General features: G+C 39.8%; 1 protein-coding gene across 1 annotated transcript in view; it reads right to left on the bottom strand.

The window, feature by feature from the left end:
• Positions 1-7,133: 7,133 nt before the first annotated feature.
• The window catches only part of PPP4R3A (protein phosphatase 4 regulatory subunit 3A), a 42,382-nt gene continuing 33,516 nt past the window's right edge, over positions 7,134-15,999 (bottom strand). The window contains exons 11-15 of the mRNA XM_054274953.1: positions 15,257-15,426; positions 13,580-13,722; positions 10,937-11,127; positions 10,222-10,448; positions 7,134-7,999 (exon numbers count right to left, since the gene is read on the bottom strand). Of these exons, the coding sequence (XP_054130928.1) occupies positions 7,886-7,999; positions 10,222-10,448; positions 10,937-11,127; positions 13,580-13,722; positions 15,257-15,426 (845 nt within the window). The 3' untranslated portion in view covers positions 7,134-7,885. The remainder of the gene's footprint in view (positions 8,000-10,221; positions 10,449-10,936; positions 11,128-13,579; positions 13,723-15,256; positions 15,427-15,999) is intronic.

The following is a 15,999-nucleotide window of genomic DNA, read 5'->3' on the forward strand; positions in this document are numbered from 1 at the left end:
AAGCAACAGCTGCATAGTCCGATCCAGGTGTTGCCAGTAGTAACACAATTGAAAGGGAGGGCGCATCATGGAGCACGGTCATAAAACCCAAAATTCTTATCCAGGAAACGTTCCTGGAGATGCTGTTAGCTGCCACATGCTCGCGCGTTATTCAAGGTGACTGCCTGCGTTACAGGAAACATTTGGCCTGGGGCAGTATGGAGGCGGGTGCTGGAGGTGCAGCCGCAGCAGCGGGACGGGGAGGGGGTCGGGAAGGGAGTCAGGAACGGGAGCGGGGATGGGATGGGGAACGGGGACGCGGGTACCGCCGGCTCGGCCGCGGCGGGCGGGGGCCGGGCGCCCTCTGGCGGCGGAAGCGGCTGCGCGCTCCGCTCGGATGCCGACAGCGAAGCAGCAGCGGGCAGGGACACTTGGCTCGCTTTGAAACGCGCTGGGAGCGCTGATGTAGTCTGGAAAACACTGACAAAATGCTTCAACACGCACGGGGCAAGGGGAATGCGCTGCTGCGAAGGGCTGCAGGCCGCGGGGAGCACGCCGGGAGATGCTGGGTGGCTGCGAGCCCCCCGCACCCCCCCAGCCGCACGGCGCGGGCGGGGAGCGCCGCTGCCCCGGGCACAACGAGCCCAGGCTTGCCCGGAGCTCCGCCGGGAGCAGCCCTGGAGCAGCGCGGGGCTGCGGAGGGCAGGCTGCCCGCCTTGGGCAAAACACCCTGGCTCCGAGCCCCAGAATGCGTGCGGAGGGGTTTCCCCTCGGTAATTCTGTGCCATACCTGTCAGCCCCAGCTGAGTGTGTGCTTCCTCCACGTCCTCTCCAAACTGTGCCTTAGCATCATTTATAGTGGGAGCGCTTTTACTCACCCCCCTGTGTTCCACCGGAGATGTATCATGTTAAACCTCACCCACCTACTATAGGTCAAGTTCTCCTTTCTGATGGTACCTGAAGCTGCCGCCTTCCCAGAGCAGGTAAAAATAAAACAAATACCAATGAATATATCCGAGAAAGTTCAGATCCAGACATTTACAAGCAATTGCATTCTTACAGTAGAGCAATGATGAAAATTTGTAGTATTTAATTTTAATGTGACTTGAAATAATTTTGATTTTATACCATTTCACATGGTCAGCTTTTAACTAAGAACATAATTATCAAACAATTAAAAAGCACCAGAACTGTGATTTAAGATACCGACATAGGTACATGCTACTAAAGACACCAGTGTGTATAATGCCTTCGTTATCATCATGTCTATTTCTAAAGCAGTTTTCACAGCCACCAAGCACTCGATTTCCAAGGTCAGACTACGGAGGGAACTTTCTAAGCTCAGACATTTCCAAATGTTCCTTTAGGCTGACTGTAAATGGCATGATTCACCCCCCTCAGACTGTCCCCTAGCAACGAGTACAACCATCAACAAAGCTCCACCATTCATCTGCTGTCTGAAGTGTAAGTTGCTGAGGGATGGGAATAACAGAATTCATGAGGTTACAATACAAGAGTTAAACTCATGGTAATCAGGAAAGAGCTTTTTCTCCTCCTTTGCTTGGGACTGTCGTTAAGCAGCTTTCTTGTAAATATGACTTGACTGTTCATGAACCAACTTCTCAGCTATGGAGCAAGTTTGCTTTAAGTAGAGACTGGAGCTGTAAACAGTGTGTGTCAGGAGAAAAAGAAGGTGGTCGGAAGGTAGCTTTGGTCCTCACAATATTCGATTCTGAAATGTTGTTTTCAATGTTGTTTGTTTTGTTTAGAGAAAAAGCAGTAAAGAAATTTGAATAAGAATAACGAGACACAAATCTGTACGTGCCACCAAAACACAAACAAAACCCTAGAAGTATTTGCTAATGTGCCTTGGATCAATCTGAATGCGGGGCGGGGCGGGGGGCGGGATTCCAGTGATTTACAGTCTATGGCTGGTATCTGAAGCATTCAGAGAGAAACTCTCAGAAAAAACCCCGTAGAATTAACCTTCGGCACATGTTTGCTCAGTGCTGAAATATAAGCCAGCTGCTTAGGCTCCTGAAGAGACTAACATAATATAGAATCTAAAATACAAAGAGAGTTTGGGCAGAATAAATATCTCAAACTTCTGAGTCCATAGAAAATAAATAGAGAGTCGAATACACAAGGCAAACAATAAAGTTAATACAAGCAAAAGATATGGGGAGGAGATGAAGGGGCACCAGCAGTTTATGGCTCTTTGCATGAACTTGAAAGCAAGGTAGGAGTACTCAACATCCCAGGCAAACACAAAATGGTGACATAACCTCCTTGACTTGAACCCTTCAGAGAGGCAATGAGTGCCACAGCAGTGGAGGAATTCCCATGGGCCTGCAAGGAGAGAGAAGAAATGTTTTATTAATATGAAAATATTTGAAATCATAAGTATCAATTCCTATCAATCATAACTAGCAAATGTCTTTATAGAAACAGAATGTGATTCTGAAGGTCCAGCACTTGTGGAAATTTTAGGTTTTCAGACTGCTGTTTTGCCACTTTAGTTTACAAGAGTGTATCAATATCTGTATTAATGACACTGGGGGTGAGGTAAAAATAATAGGCAAGCACAGCCAAAAGTTTTAAAAGCAGCTTTGGGAGATACTTGGGCTGGCTGGAGTTGAAGGAAAGTGTAAATTCAAAGGAAGGAAAACACTCCAGGGAGAAGTTACCAAAGCCTCAGCAGGGAGGTAGATGGCAGCAGGGCTGGGACCACCACCTCTGACACTTACTAAGGGCAGAGCCATTTCTTGGGACAGTGAACAATATGGCAGTGAGGAAACTTGTGACCCGGCTACCTGCTCAAATTGGACCCCAAATTCACTTCTGTGTGCAAGAGTCACAGATGTGGAGAAAAGAATTTGAGGAACTAATGAAAGACTCCAGTTTTGAGGGGTTGTGACAGAAGGCACAAAACTAAGGTTGTCCAGTGATAGTTATAGTTGTTTGACAAGATTATGGTAAAAATTGGTGGTCAGCACTTTATGTATCATGTGCACTGACTGCAGAAACACAGAAGGTGCCTTTAATTCTAGCTGAATTATATAAAAATTTAATGTTATTTAGAGAAGGTCAGTGTGGACAGAAACTGACTTTAAATCACATAGACTTGACTTACTCCCTTAGAAGTGACACTTTTTAAATTACAGATGCTTTAGAGAATTGTTATTTTCATTGTAACACTGGTATTTCACAGATGCTGGAGTGACTGCAGACTCACTGCAGAGCACACAAGGAATCTCCTGTGGTGACCATACTGCTCAAACCCCATTTTTGAACTTGGCTATTCACATCTTCTACCTGTCTTTATACTCTACATTCTACAGTGCACAGCAAGGCCACGGGTATAGATCTGAGATCACTGTAAATCAGTGGCTATTTCAAACATTTGTCAGTAGCCTTCTGCTTTTTTAACATTATCTACTGTTTTATATATTATTTTTACATTGTTCATACATACAATTGAATACAAATGGCATCTTCCCCCTGCCTTTTTTAATTGTCTTTTTTTCCCCAGCAGTCCACAGGGGTTCATTTCAGCTTTCACTTGTTTTATTAATTTATATTAAACCCTCACAAGATTCATACTCCAGTGAATGTGGTTGCAACTAGAGCAGTATCAAATCAAATCTACCAGCTCATCAGGTAGCCAGGCACTGATGAAAATCATGAGAGAAACCTAGAACAGAACCACAGAATATCACAGGTTGGAAAGGACCCACAAGAGTTGAATCCAGCTCCTGGCTCTGTACAAGACAAACCTAAAATACAGTAAGTTATGTCTCCCTCACATGTATTAAGACATTCAATTACGTCTCTGACTGAAGGTGGGCATTACAGGCCCTCCCCACAGGAGGTTTTCATTTATCTGCAGCATGCCCACATGCTCCTTTCTGAACTGAACAATGAGCTGTATATTCCTTCATTTCTTCTGGACTGCAAAAAGACAAAGTGGTGAAGAACATGCACATGGACAACTTCTGTTTGAATGCTTGCTCGGTTTTACACGTAGGCTGTGGGTGACCCATCTCATCTCCTGCTTTCACAACTTACCTGGAATGGGAGATGATGCTCTCAAGGCAGGGGAGCTGCAGTGCTGCTCTGGCAGGGGAACTGAACTGCAGGGCTGCTCTGGCAGGGGAGCTGCAGTGCTGCTCTGGCAGGGGAACTGAACTGCAGTGCTGCTCTGGCAGGGGAGCTGCAGTGCTGCTCTGGCAGGGGAACTGAACTGCAGTGCTGCTCTGGCAGGGGAGCTGCAGTGCTGCTCTGGCAGGGGAACTGAACTGCAGTGCTGCTCTGGCAGGGGAGCTGCAGGGCTGCTCTGGCAGCCACAGCACTGCTCCAGGATGCCTCTGCAGCTGTAGAATGGTTGAGAGGAGTAAGGCTGAACTTGGGTGGCCACTCTACAGATGCCAGCAAACATCATTTAGCAAGGCTAAACTTCACTGTGCTGGGCTGGAAAGGCAGCTGCCTGCATAACAGCACCACAGCAGCAGCATGAGAACAGAGCCCCACCACTGCTCCAATTAACCTTCTCTGCAGGAATGCAAAACCACAGGCAAACCCAATCTGAACAGCTCCATCCTCAGCACATTAAAAGGCCTGGGCCTACTTGGCATTTAATTCCATGAGAACATGATGCCTCACCTGGGTGGGCTATGAGAGATGAATAAATAAATGAACAGCCTGATCTTTGTTGCCAAGCAGGCACATTACAGACAGCACACTCTAGGAACAAGTCACTGTTTAGATACACCAGGTTTTAGATCCTTTCACCTTCAAGATACAGGAGATCTCTTTGTGCTGATGTGCACTGTTAACCCGAATGCAGCCACACTCTGCACACATTAGAAGAAAATCTGAAAATATTCCAGATCACGTGAATTTCTTTCATTAGTGGGTGGGTTCTTTGAGGGACCAGGCAATATTCCCAGTAAGTCTAGGCTCAAAGATTTGAAGTTCATCCTAGGAATCAGCATCAAGTCTTTCAGCCACTGAAGGAACAGAGGGATGATTTAAACACCCTGGCTCTTGCCTGTAAATACTGAAGGGTTTGCCCTGTAAAACATAATTCAGGGCACAGTTAAAATGCAATTGAGATGACTGAGCCATGTTTAGTACAATATACATGCAGGTCTCTTGCAATTAAGAACAAATGGTTTTAAAAATCAGCCCAAGAAAGATCTAGAACAGATACTGTTTCCAAACATAATTTCTTCCACCTATAAACTCAAACTCACTCTTAAAAAAAGAAAATCAATCACTTCTCGCAATCCCAGTATTTTTTAACTCTAACATACATTTCAAGGTTTCCATGAATACAAAAGTGAACATCATTGTGCAAGACTATACCCACCATTCATCTACTTCCAACTTCCATGAATATATTATGTCAGTGCAGACATGTCCTGTCAGGCTATGAGCATTAGGTAACTGGGAAGACAACTAACCATCCAACCACAAGTCAGACAGCATTAAAAGATGTGCAGACTAATGTTTTACCAGCCTTTTAGAGCTTCATAAAAATATAAAGATATAAAAACTTCAAAAAGTTCCTGATTTCATTATTATTTTGACCAAGCCCAGTAACTTCAGCATAATACTTCTTCTGTTAAATGTAATGTTTCAAAATCCAAGATTCCTACAAGTATTATGAAAGTATCTGAAAGTCTGGAAGACTGCAGCATCAAATATCACAAGATTCAAGCACTTGATTGCTGAAGGAACAGTAAAAAATCTTTAACAAAAGTGTTCTTTTGACCAACTCAGAAGAATGGTTTCCTGAGATAGAGCCTGCAAGACTTGCAGATGACTGTATGGATGAATTTTGAGAGCTTTATGCTCAAGAAAATTTTGACATCTTGAGCTGGATTTAGATTCTAGTTCAGAAAACCTGCAAAATTGCAGCTTTCCTTGTCACAACGTCTGCTCTGACAGCAAAGCTGCAAAAATCAAGTTTCAGACAGTTTGTTGCAACTGCATGGGGTGTCAGCCTGCAGCAGCAAATTGTGTCTAATCCTGTAGTGACCATGTGCATAACTCCTGACCTCTGTAAAACTGCTGAGAATTGCCCTGTCACAGACATTTCAAATACATTATAAAAACACAACCTCAGAAAGTGATCACAAATGAACTCTTTGAGGAAAAGATGGCTAGTAATTTTTCCCTGATGCACACTTGTATTTAAATCCAAACTGTCTGGTATGCACTCATAAAGCCCAACCACTGAAGCTTTGCCCTTTATGGTTGGCACAGAACCTGCCAAGCCATCTACAACGTTCAGAAACAAAGCGCTCATCTACCCTTGGGTGTGATCACCTGTGATCCTGCCTCAGATTCTTATTTCTCTTATTTCTATTTGTATTGATACATTTATGCATTAAACATCAAGACTGTTGCAACCTGGTGCTTTGAATGCCCAAAAGGAAATTGGCTCTTGAAAACAGATGTAAGAAAGGAACTGAATAAGCAACCCTTCACAGGAAGCACTGATGTGCAAAGCCATCTTCTGTAGGAAGCAGGATATAATGCCTGATTTCAAATTAGTATTACTAAGACTTTTGGGAAAAGGGGAAAGAAGGTGGTCATTGATTCAGATCAAGTTAATTGCTCACTTGAGTATTAGAATAAATTTCAAAAGATGGTGTCCTTGTTAAAAGTTTATTCTACAACCATCTTATATTCATGAAAACTGCTATTCCAAAGGGAATCAGAGATTTTTTATAAATACCACTAATGCTGTTTTCCTTCAGCTTTAATAATTTCTTTTTTATTTTTCTAAGTCAAATGGGTCAGTATATTGGTATTCCTAATTCATCCATCTTGCATTTTGGTGAGTTAGTTACCATCACTGTTCTGCATTATGAAATTTCAGTATCTTTGGAATACTAATTTCCTACCTATAGGTTAAATTTTTCTTATTTCATCCTATTTCCCTGACTTTTCTCTCAACAGTTGCTGCTATAAATTTTAATATAAAATATTTAGTCACAAAATAGTATTGCTTTTATGCACATTGTTGCAAGATTTTTTTCTCCAATAAAAACGTTACCATCTTCCATAAAATCCTCAACATATTAAGAACTGTGATGCAGAACAAAATTACACAGTGTGAAACAGGTACCAGCACAACAGTGAGATTATATTACATCAAAAAATTTTAATGGTCCCAAATATATACTCAACAACTAAGCATACACTCAGGGGGGCAAAAAAAATTATGACACAAAAGTGACCACATCTAGAATTCCACTCAATCTTTAATCAAGAAGGGACAAACAAATCCCCCACCTCAAAAAAAATTTCTGCAGTTTAAAGGGCAAAGGGAACAGATTTAAAAAAAAAGAGGAAACTTTATATTCGGCCCTCCCCCGCAGAGGTTTTTAAAACCTGTTGTATCTCGAGTAAAATGTTCAGAATGTACGATTTCAAAGGCAGGTCTCTTTGTACAAAGAAACTGCTGGCATTCTTAACTAGTGAAGAATTATGGCAAAACCTGCCTTTTCTTCAGAAGTCTCATACGTGGTCCAAGAAAGCATATTCTGATTGTAGCAACTGACCAGCCAATCCAGAGTTCCACTAACAAAACTCCTGCCCTGTTGGCTTTTTTTCTTTTTTTTTTCATTTTGTTTTGTTTTCCATTTCCTTCCCTGAGAAAAGGGCAACATGTGGTCCAAGCTGGAGAGCTCAAAGGCATAAGTCTTTCCCCTAAATGAAGTATTTCTCCTTCTTCTGCTCCTTTGAATTGGCACTTGATGGGCAGAAATCCATTTGTATAGGTTGATCTGTGTCATACACAGTAATTCACAAAAGATTGCTGCTTTGCTGTGGGTTTGTTTTGTTTTTGGAAAAAAATCCTTCCCCAACTGGTAATACTCTTCAGCAGTTGCCATTATGATGACTCAAGCTTTGCTTTCTTTGACAAAGGTAAAGTTTCCTCTTTATCTTCATCTTCATCATCCTCTTCATCATCATCAGGATAATCTACAAGCCCAACAAGGCCTCCCTACAAAGACAGACCAAATTATTATAATTAAGAGAATGTTTGCATAAAATATTGCCCTAAGTACACTGGTTCAGAAGGTTTTGAATAAAACCTTCATGCAGTACAAAAAGAAATCCTTCAGTATGAATGACAATGACATTAACTGAGAAATGTTTGAATGAATAAATCCAAAATGGGATTTTACCTATCTAACTGGAAATATTGCCAGCTGAAATTTAAGTAAAGCCAAAAACCAACATGATTTTGCTCAGTGTCACTGCAGCTCCAGGTGTAAAGACAGTTTATTTTCACTGAGCACAGCTGACTGTATTGAGAAATCTGGAAGCACTTCAAAAACAAATGCAGAATATCTTCAATTTAAATTTTTGAATTATGATACTTTTAGAACACAGTCTGTCTTGGCAAAAGCTGAAGTGTGTAGTGATGAAGAATTTTTTTGAATAACATAATTGAATGATGTGTACAGGTTACGTAGTTTAAATAACTTGTCAGCTGAAAATGAAAATGTATCTAATATCACTAAAAACTCTCTTGCATTGCAAAAACCTACAAATTTAAGATTAGGCAGCTCTGTACCCTTGAAGAAGCAGGATGAACTTCTGAAACTTGCCCTAACTATGCTATGTTGCAATTTCTAAAGCATCAAATACTTTACTCAAAGGTCCTATTACTTATTCAGGTGCCTAATAATGGACACTCAAACCAGAACATTTCAGTCGACTGTATACCAAAAAATACCTTGAAAAACAATTACACATATTATGTACAGTCACATACACTAACACTGAGTACACTACACCTACAGCAACAGCATCAGGTAAGTAATGAAAAACCCAATTTCAACACTGTTTCTAGTTTGTGACTGGCATGTTTTACTCTGAAAGAAGGTAAGATACCTTCTGCCTGAATCCAAGAGTGTTTTTCAGTCCACTGCATGCTCCTTTTTGTAACTTGAACATTTTTCTTTTGTCACCACTACTTGAATTTGTGCAGTCAATACTGTATCCAATATATTCCATATGTTAAGACTCCATTTCAGACTCAATGAATTACACTGTCTGGGAGAGAAAAGCCTCTAATAGACTGAATGGATTTGCAAGCCAACTCCATCCCTTTTAAAAAGCACTTTAACTCCTGGGTTATGCAAGGAGTTTCCTCCACAGAAGGATTTAGAGGAAGTGTCCTTAGGTTCTTCCATCAGCCAAACACTTCTGATCTAGGTGTTTTCAAGAGAATGGAATCCAAATGCAAACTCTTAAACCATGTGGAGTAGGAAAAAAATCCCTCAAACCCTAAACCCCCATTTACCTTCACTAGAAGTTAGGTGAATAAGCAGTATGGTAGCATTACAAAACAAGCTGTTATTCCAAGACTGTTATTATCAGTGTTATTCCAAGACTATCTGACAACTGGAATACATACCCCATCTTTTAGAAATGGACACACCACTTGTTATGAAAATAAATTCTCATTATCTGAACTGCACTGTATCAACATTACCTTATCTATCCCCTTGTGCTGAGAAAATAGCAGTCACTTTACTTTCCTGACTCAGTTTGAACATTTTTATTCAAAAATCTGATAAAATCCAACAGTGTCCTCAAATGTATTCTAAAATGCTAGTTTTGAATATTCACTGCAAGTTACAATGCTCCTTTAAAGCGGCCTTCTTCTTCTACTTCAGAATGTTCCAAATCAAAACTATAAGTTAGTTCAAAGGCAAAAATGTCACACTCAGGTATTAAAAATTGATCTTGCTTACAGCAATCACCATCCAATGCAATTTATTTCTTCTACATAGGTCACTTATAGATTTCTGAACAATATTAAAATGGTGATAGTAGAAATCCTCAATGGATGTGCAGGGCATTGTGGTATCTACCACAATTTGGCTATGTTTCCAAAATATGTATTTTTACCTGCCAATATCCCTATGCAATTTAACATGAGTACAGAGTTGTCTGTATTTGACTGTAAATATCACTACTAAGAGCAACTAATGGCATGCTTCCTACTTGACCAGTCTGGGCATTAAAAGAGCTTTTATTTCTTTCATATACAAGAGATCTCATTAAAAATGATGAAGGTCAGACAAGAAGTACACACAAACCAGACAGTCCATTACTGCTTAACTTGTTGGGACTCACATGAACTTCAGAGAGATGCAAAAGCAAACTCCTACGCTGTAACAATAAAGCCAACCTACAACCACTCAAAATTACCTTAGTTGTAATAGCTGCCATCTGAGATGTGCTTTTAGAAACTGATCCAGGTGAGCCAGGGGACCCTGGAGAGCCAGGGGACCCAGGAGATCCAGGCAGATTACTTGCAGATGACTGGCTGGTAAGGTTAGATTTTGTACCACTGGAAAAAGAAAGCTTGAAACTCGGGCTCTGGCGACCTGAAAGGTTAGTTTTCAGAAGAACTTCCTTTTCTTCACTCTCTTTTACTGCAAAGAAAAAAAAAAAGGCAAAAAATAAAGGAATATTATTGAGTGCAACATTTAATTACAAATCACTTCACTGTCTGGGAAAAGGCTTAACACTTTATGTATAACTCAGTTAAGTGAGTCATCACAGACTTTTTCCTCACTACTGTATCACCTACCAGTGGTTGTCACTGGCCAGGAATGAACATTTTTGTTCTACCAACGGTATCACCTGATCATTTATATAGAAAATTTTGAGTTAACACATAATATTTAATTGTAACCCAAATAAAACACTGAAAAGCTTGACTATCAGATAAGATTTTAATTCAAATGCTTTAAGAACTCTGCAACACACTATGTATCATTCTGCCTCTAAAGACAACAAAACTTTTTTAATATGTGGTCTAACAAATTGATGTTGCAATTTCAAAATAAATACATGCAAATCCTTCACTGCAGCAAGACTGAATAATGCAAGTTACGGCATTCATCTTCTCACCACTTACATTTTTTTCTTTCCATGAATTTGCTGATAGGGTCCATAATGTCCTCATCATTTTTAGGCTTGTCAGAAGGGGGCACCACTGCCTCTCCATCTTCCATATCATCCTCATCAGTATTAAACCACATTTCCTCCTCATCCTCCAGGGTTCTCGCATCCCTTCTGTACCTGTGGTTTCTCAAAATCGAGCGCATGCTGCAGAACAGGAGGTTTGAAAAGCTTAGATTCAAAAACCAACTTATATTAAAAATAAAACTTCTACTTGACACTCAGTGACAGCTTACAGATCCATACATTGCAGAGCAATAAAAACACCAGCAAATCATTCCCTATCGTGAACCTTTGTATTTTCAACAAAATATCATTAAAAACTTTTCTGTATAAAGAATCAAATAAAGTACTATTCTGCTAAGAGCACATGCAGACAACTCGATCAGTACAAAATTCTGTAGCATATAAACAGCACTATTAAAAGTCTCACTGAAGGGTTACATTCAAGCTTGGTTTACCAGTTTGCACTGGTAAATAAAAAGTTGTAAAACAAAGAGCTTAGAAACATCTCTGAAAATACTTTGTAACCTGTTAGTATTCAGGGTCCAAGAAATTAAATATGACTCCAATTTTAAGTAGATACATTGAAGAGAAAGTTCTCTCTCTGCCACATCCACTTGTTACAACTTTTGGTCACTTATCAGTATTCATTTTTCAGAGCCTTGGACATGAACTGCTACCTCTCTCTCCCTGTTTGATCTATTATCAATGTTGGTTTATCTCAGCTCTACCTTCCTTTTCTCACAGCAGTATTATGGTCTTGGAGCAGAGGGACAGGGATGTGGCCCTTAAAAAATGGGGAGGAGAAGTAGAAGAGACATTGAAAACATTTTCATTGCTAGATGTTGATTTTAACAGTCAGTTTCCAACAGCAGCATGAAACTCTTGATGAAGCACTTCACAGTTTACTGGATGAAATTTCATGTTTTTCAGAAAGTGTCTGTAGTGGTTTTGGTTACTGGGATCAAAATGTTAATAATACAACCCAGACATCTGCATTACTGAGTGCAGGAAAAAACCAGAAGGGAAAAATCAAAACATTACAAGCTATTGAGTAAAAATGCTAAATGCAATTTTAATAATAAATCTAGTTGTAAGTAAGTTGCTTGCCAGCATTATCATACATCTATACATCCTGCATCATTTTACATTTTATTTCAACTCAAGTTCTGCTAAAAGCACAAAACTATGGCTTAAGTGGAACTTTAATGAATACTTTTATGGCCTGTGTCCACAACATATTGGGCTCCTTCCTTACTGAACCATTCTTTGCTAAAATATGTAAATAGATTCTTGTTATTTGTGTGTTTTATTATTTCTGGGTTTTCACTTTAAAAATTCCATGCACTGTTACAGGACTTGTGCAGCCACAACACTGGATGTAGGAAGAAGGCTGAGCTACAGACCTCCTGAAGCTCTGTTTGCTGTTGGATAAACTCATGCAGCACAACCACTTAGCTCAACTTAAGCCAAGAAAAAAACTACAACTTTACTTGCTATAGTGGATGGAAATTACTGAAGAAAGCAGCTGGCTGCTCTTTCTCACACATGAATTAATGTAAGCAAGGATCACAGCCTTGGATTTCACAGCTGTTTAAGTGATATGCTTAGCTGACATAAGCCAAAATAATAACATCTCACTTTTTACACCTTAGTACTCAAACTGCAGATCCTGCACATGCTCTTGAAAGTGCTTCAGTGTTTTAAAATAAATCTACACTCATAATCTCATTTTAATTGTACAACTCTCAAATTTCAGTATTAAGAAATCTTGTGGCAGGAAATAAGTCTGAAATGTCAAGATATCCTACTAGGACTAATCAGAATTAATTTTCATGTGTTTTCAAACTAATTCAAGATAGGAAAACAAGAACAGATCTTGCTAAAATTCTTATGAGTAACTCATCTGTTCACACAAGCAGTCATTTTGTTTTAATGAAACTAGACATAAAGCAAAAATAAATGGAGCAAAAAGGCCTAAACTTCCTATTTTTATACATCTCAGCCTTTTAAACTTGAGCAACTGTGTACTAAGGAAGGGAACTTTTGCTCAGAAAGTATGATTCAAGCTTTGCATCAGATTGCTTTTTACTCCATCAGCAGATCTAACAGGGACAAAAAAGCATTCTCTGAAAATTTCTTTCTATGTTCTATTCCTCAGGCATTTTGATAAAGCTTATCTAAATATCTACTCCCACAAATTGGAATGAAGGGAAATCTGATGTGGAAATTTTTGAAGGAAAAATCCACAGAATGGTAATTCACAACTAACAGTCTTTCAGTGGAAATCTGTTATTTAGACAAATCAGCTTGGTAGAGATACTTGGTAGGCTTCCAGCCTCACTAAAGTACTGCAGATAAGTTTAAGATATGATAGATTAGCATTATGACTGGGGGTCCAGCAACTAGTGTTTGCTGCAAAGTCTATAGAAACACATTTGAAAATCACTTTTAATCAAGTAAATTCAGCAAGGCTTGAGATGCAAGCAGGAGTCTCAATTATCTGTATTTCCCAGAATAAGAGAACAATTCACCAGTAGTCTGATAAGAGAATTAAAGCATCAATATGCTATCAAGAGCATTTAATGTATTTTACCTGTCAAGTTTTGGATTATCTTGTCTTTCCCTTTGTTGCTCAAATCGTAGCTTCAGTCCTTTGAATGTCTGCACATAATCTACATCTTCCAGTGCCTTCCAGTAATTTTCAATTACATGAGCTGTTAACGATTTTATATCTTCCTACAGGAATAAACAAACATAAAGTGACTTATTTTCATTCAAATAATTTATTTAATACAATATAAAAAGTACCTCAAATGAGAATGCCATAGCATGTACTGCAGTAATTAACTTATGCAAAAATGAGTATATAAGTATGTAAGTGTAATTAAAAATCTAGAGCCTCAAGTATTTGATTAGCAAACAACATAAATTTTCTAGCAGCATCTGGATCAAAACCTTACAGAACCTTAAGCCTGATAAAAACTGTACCAAACCCAATCCTACAATGTCTTTCCTCTGTAACTGAGAGATACTTTTACACTGGTAGAGAGCATGGCATGCAGTCCCTCAGGAGCAGGCTGCTGCAGCCAGGGCTCCCTGTGGGTCACAAGTCCTGGCAGTGAAGCTGCCCCAGGGCTCCTCCCTGCACAGGGCCACAGGTGCTGCCAGGAGCCTGCTCCAGCACAGGCTGCCCAGGGGTCAGAGCCTCCTTCTGCAGGCCTCACCTGCTCTGGCCTGGGCTCCTCACAGCCTGCAGGGGGATTTCTGCCCCACCACAGACCTCCAGTGGGCTACAGGGACACAGCTGCCCCACCTGGACATCGCCATCATCACGGACATCACCATGGGCTGCAGGGGAATCTCTGCTCTGACCTCAGCCAGTGGCACATTCATCTGGAGCCAGCTGGCATTGGCTCTGCTGAACACAGGGGAAGCTTCCAGCAGCTTCTACAAAACCAGCCCTTTAGCCGCTGCCCAGCACTGCCCCTGCAAATCCAATACACCACTGCACAAGTCACGACCACCTATACAGGTGAACTTTTCCATAGCTTCAAAACCAGTTTTCAGTCAACTCTTCCACAATGATCAGGTCATCTTATTCTTGAATTACCTTGAGTCCCAACTCAAAGAAGAGGTGATCAACACTACAGATTTCAAGAGGTGACAGTGAGTGGTGACTTACTCCTCCACAACTGTCTGCACCCTAGCTTGGGCCCATTTACCACATTTACAGTCTGTACAGCACCTTGCCAGAATCTGGATGCAAACAACAGCAAGGAAACAGTACTGTGCAGACAGCCAAACTGGCATGAATATTTAAGAGACTCCCCATGGAAGGAACTTGGTAGCACTCCATTAAAATAATCAAAAGAGATTGGTACCTCTTCTGTATAATTCCATATTCCACTGAATTGACATTACAGAGCACAGCTAAATTTGATGGGTTTGCAGCAGTACTTTCTAATTACATTCCTGTCATAACAAGCCCATCCAATCTGCATGATGAAATTTGATTAGTGCTGCCTTTGCAAATCTGGGTACTGAGAGTACAGTATCAAGTGAATTTAATCTCCAAGTAATGGTACTGTTTGAATGTAAGAAAGAACATGTACAAATATGTAACAGTGATATAAAACAAGGTTCATATAAATACAGCATCCTATGGTCCCATTATGATAGCATAATTTAGGGCAAAAGCAAAAAGAAAAGTAATCTTGAATTAAAAGTCTAAACAATGCAGTAATTATCCTCAGCATACACTAGCACTCACCACTCTGATAAATTCAAACATCTCTATTATGGCAGAGTTCATCAGATTATAACGGGAACCATTATTTAGAAATGCTTTGACCACGGGTTCAAACAAAAAACTTTTCATTATGTAACGGTTGTAGAATTCATCCTTCAGCCCAATTATCTTTCTCTTGAAACGAAGGGCACCTGAAACACACATGTTGTCAAAAGAGTTTTTACATTTTAAAGCAAAATTGCAGACATTACTCAGCATTATTACAGCAATTTACAGCCTCAGTTCACATACAGCAATACATTCAGTCCTTCTCTGCTTCTCAATAGTCTTGACTACACTGCTGAATATTACTTAGCAGTTCTATCATAAAGGAATCCTTCATCATAACTGCACAAATGAAAACATCTCTGTTCACTGAAGAATCCATAAAGTATTGTTCAACTATAACACTACCAACATAAAAATCTATTTTCAATTTTTTTAATTACTTATGGTAAATATAAAACATTTTCTCAGTAAAAGAGTTCAGAAATTTGCTTATCATCCCTATTATTCAAATGTCTGTTTAGATTTAATTAGTTCTATCAGATTAGAATATAAATGATCCCATTTTAAAATTGGTAAATGACTTTTTATTCACAGATAGTAAGGCAAAGGCTTGATTTACAACCAGTTTAAAGCTCTTTCTGAAACTCCAAGGTGTACACAAGTGAGAGAATGTCCATGCATAAAGACAAAGTACAGTATCACATGGTGGCACATTT

This window comes from Melozone crissalis, unplaced genomic scaffold, assembly GCF_028551555.1.
Source record: "Melozone crissalis strain CALT ecotype California unplaced genomic scaffold, PUWL_Pcris_2 ptg000018l_1, whole genome shotgun sequence".
Taxonomy (NCBI): Eukaryota; Metazoa; Chordata; class Aves; order Passeriformes; family Passerellidae; genus Melozone; species Melozone crissalis.